The sequence below is a fragment of the Chrysochloris asiatica genome, unplaced genomic scaffold, assembly GCF_000296735.1.
Source record: "Chrysochloris asiatica unplaced genomic scaffold, ChrAsi1.0 scaffold00048, whole genome shotgun sequence".
NCBI classification, from domain to species: Eukaryota; Metazoa; Chordata; class Mammalia; order Afrosoricida; family Chrysochloridae; genus Chrysochloris; species Chrysochloris asiatica.
In genome coordinates, this window is record NW_006408566.1 from 6,818,045 (window position 1) to 6,821,108 (window position 3,064).

General features: G+C 35.8%; 1 protein-coding gene across 6 annotated transcripts in view; it reads right to left on the reverse strand.

Annotated features, from left to right (window-relative positions):
* SGIP1 (SH3-domain GRB2-like (endophilin) interacting protein 1) overlaps positions 1-3,064 on the reverse strand; it is a 360,328-nt gene that overhangs the window by 94,465 nt on the left and 262,799 nt on the right. For all 6 annotated transcript variants that reach the window (XM_006862443.1, XM_006862442.1, XM_006862446.1 and 3 more), the window contains one exon: positions 2,215-2,289. In XM_006862443.1, the coding sequence (XP_006862505.1) occupies positions 2,215-2,289 (75 nt within the window). The remainder of the gene's footprint in view (positions 1-2,214; positions 2,290-3,064) is intronic.

Consider the following 3,064-nt stretch of genomic DNA (forward strand, 5'->3'; position numbering starts at 1 on the left):
TTGTTCTGTCTGATGATACTGAGTTTCTCAATCATCGCTTTTCACTGATATAGTCAATTTTATCCCTTTGTGTTTCCATCTGGCAACTATATTTCCATGTATAGTTACAGTTTTAGGCTGCTGAAAGGTATTTCCAATGAATAAGGTGTTGGTCTTGCAAAATTCTATCATGGGATTTCTAGCATTATATCTATCACCAAAGCCATACATTCCAACTACCAATTCTTTTTCTTTATTTCTCCCTTTCATATTCCAATTACTAGCAATTATCAGTGCATCTTGATGCATGCATGAACAATTTCAGATTGCAGAAGTTGGTAAAATCTTCAATGTCTTTAACCTTTCATATTAGTGAATGAATCTGAATAGTAGCTGTATTAACTAATCTTCTTTGTGGGAGTATAGATATTATCCTATCAGATAATGCATTTCAGGCTAGATCTTGAAAAGTTCTTTTTGATGATGAATGTGACACAATTCCTCTTCAATTTGTAATTCCTGGCATAAAAGACTCTTATTACTGTCCAATTCAAAATTTCCAATACTAGGTCATTTCAGTTCAGTACTGCCTAGGGTATTAATTTTTATGCATTCCATTTAAGTTTTGATGACTTCCAATTTCCCTAGATTCATATTTTATACATTACACATTCTGATTATTAATGGATATTCACTGTTATTTCTTATTTTGAGTCATGCCACATCAGCAAATGAAGGTCTTAAAAACTTTACTCCATCCATGTCAATAAGATTGACTCTACTTTGAGGACATAGCTCTTCTCCAGTCATATATTTAGTGCCTTCCAAACGGAGGGGTCCATTTTATGGTACTAATTAGATAGTGGTTTCCTGCTATTTATAAGGTTTTTTCTGGTCAATTTTTTTTTTTTTCTGAAATAGGTCATCAGGTCCTTTTTCTTAATATAGCTTTGTCACACAGCTCAGCTGAAACCTGTCCACCATCAGTGACCCTGCTGGGATTTAAAATACCAGTAGCATAGCTTCCAGCAATCAGGGAAACAAGCAAGCCATCACAATATGACAAAGTGAGAGATAAGTGTTAGTTTTTGCTGGTAGGTTTATTTACATCAAACAATTTTTAAGGAGTCCTGGTAACAGGGTAGTTAAAATTCTTAGCTATTAACTGAAAGGCGAGTGGTTCGAATCTACCAGCCATTCCACAGTCTGCTGCCATAAAGATTTACGCCTTGGAAACCCTATGAGGAAGTTCTATTCTGCCCTTTAGGGTCACTATGAATTGGAATTGACTTGATAGCATTGGGTAGCAGTAGCAATATTATAATTTATAGGAATAAAAGGGGCCCAAATAGCTTGAATTGAAAAGAGCCTTTTTTTTTATGAAACTTTGGGTTAACTGTCTATTCTACTTGATTCTATATAAATTTCTTACATGATTATGTCTTGCATTTGCTCTTGCTGATAATACCCAACTCTGCAGCTATCAAACTTACGAGGGTGCATGCATGGTAAAGGAAGAAGCTGTAATAGAATTCCAAAGGTGATAATAACCACATTCTAAGAGCCCAGACATAGTTTAACAATTACTTCTTTTACTTGCTAGTTCAATGTGACTAGGTAGATTCTAAATTATAACAGATGAATGGCATTTATTTTAATAGAAATAAATGAGTGCCTCAGACACAAATCATCTATCTAAATGCACGCAGAAAATTGTTGCCATATTTCATAATCTTTGCCTATCCTTTTGCCATGGGATAATAAATAATTCAATAACCACTGAGAAAAAAATACCCACCACCCAAGTATGCTGCACATCCTGGGAACCATTTTATATCTTTTAAGACTAGAGAGTTCTAGTTTTAGAAAAGTATCTATTGTTCCTTAAAAAAATAATGTGCCTTGAAACTTTATTAATATAGAAATTGTTATACTGACATCCAATGAAGTGAGATGCCAATTAAACAATGATTTTTCACATTGAGTGTTTTTCTAAGTCATATACTTCACTCCACAAAATTCAAAACGGGAAAAATTAATTGAAAAAAGGAATTCTTTTGTGAAACTTAGGAGGGTGCTTTAAAATAATTCTGCACAGTAAATTGTAATGGAAGGAAAGATAAATGAAAATGTATATTCTAGTCTGTAGCTTCTGATGCTTTAATGATAAGTTGATGTCTGGGGCAACTGCTCTGATTGCCACATCATCCCAAAGCAAAAAAGACTGAAACTTACCTGGTCCAACAGTTAAAGGGGATTCTGTTCGGGGTGGGGTGGATGGTACATTTTTAGGAGGCAGTGGTGGAGGTGCTGTAAAGAAAAGACAAGCACAGATTTCTAATAACTTTCTCCCCAAATTACATTATATAATTTAGATGAGCAGGATTTAGGCTTTCATTCAGATTCCTGTTAATGAGACAAGACTAGTTGCTAATTATCTAAACATTTAAGTTAAAAGGCAAGGAACTGAAGCAAGTCTCATTCAGATTCTTCTGCTTTATGATAATAAGAATTTGTCAAAAGAATATTAAGTAGTAAAAATAATACAACTGTTTTGTTCTATATTCTAGGCATTCATTCAATAACCCTTGTGATAATTAAGGCTTTGGGTCAACTTGACTGGGTCAGGATTCTTAGTGGTTTAGAAGCTGAGATGTAGTTATCTCCATGATGAGATCTAAAATAATGGAATCAGCTCTATGAATAGCCAATCAATTGAAGGGAAGCTTCTTTAGGGGTGTGGCCTGTTTCTGATATATTGGACACTCAGGCAAGGCTTGATTGCTCTCTGCTTGGTCTAAATCTTGCATCTGGCTCATCCTCCAACCTCTGGGTCTTTGGATTTGTGTGAGTGGCCTGCTCTACTACCTGCCAATCCTGGGATTGGTCAGCAGCCTGCCTTCTTACTTGCCAGACTTGCTGGACCTGCCTGCCTGCCTGCCATCATCAGCCCTTCAGTTAAATGTATCAGAAGTCATCAGCTGGACATTTCACCAATGGATTTGGGACTTGCCCACCTCTACAACTGAATGAGCTGTTTCCTTGATACAAATTTCTCTCTCTCTCTCTCTCTTTCTCTCTCTGT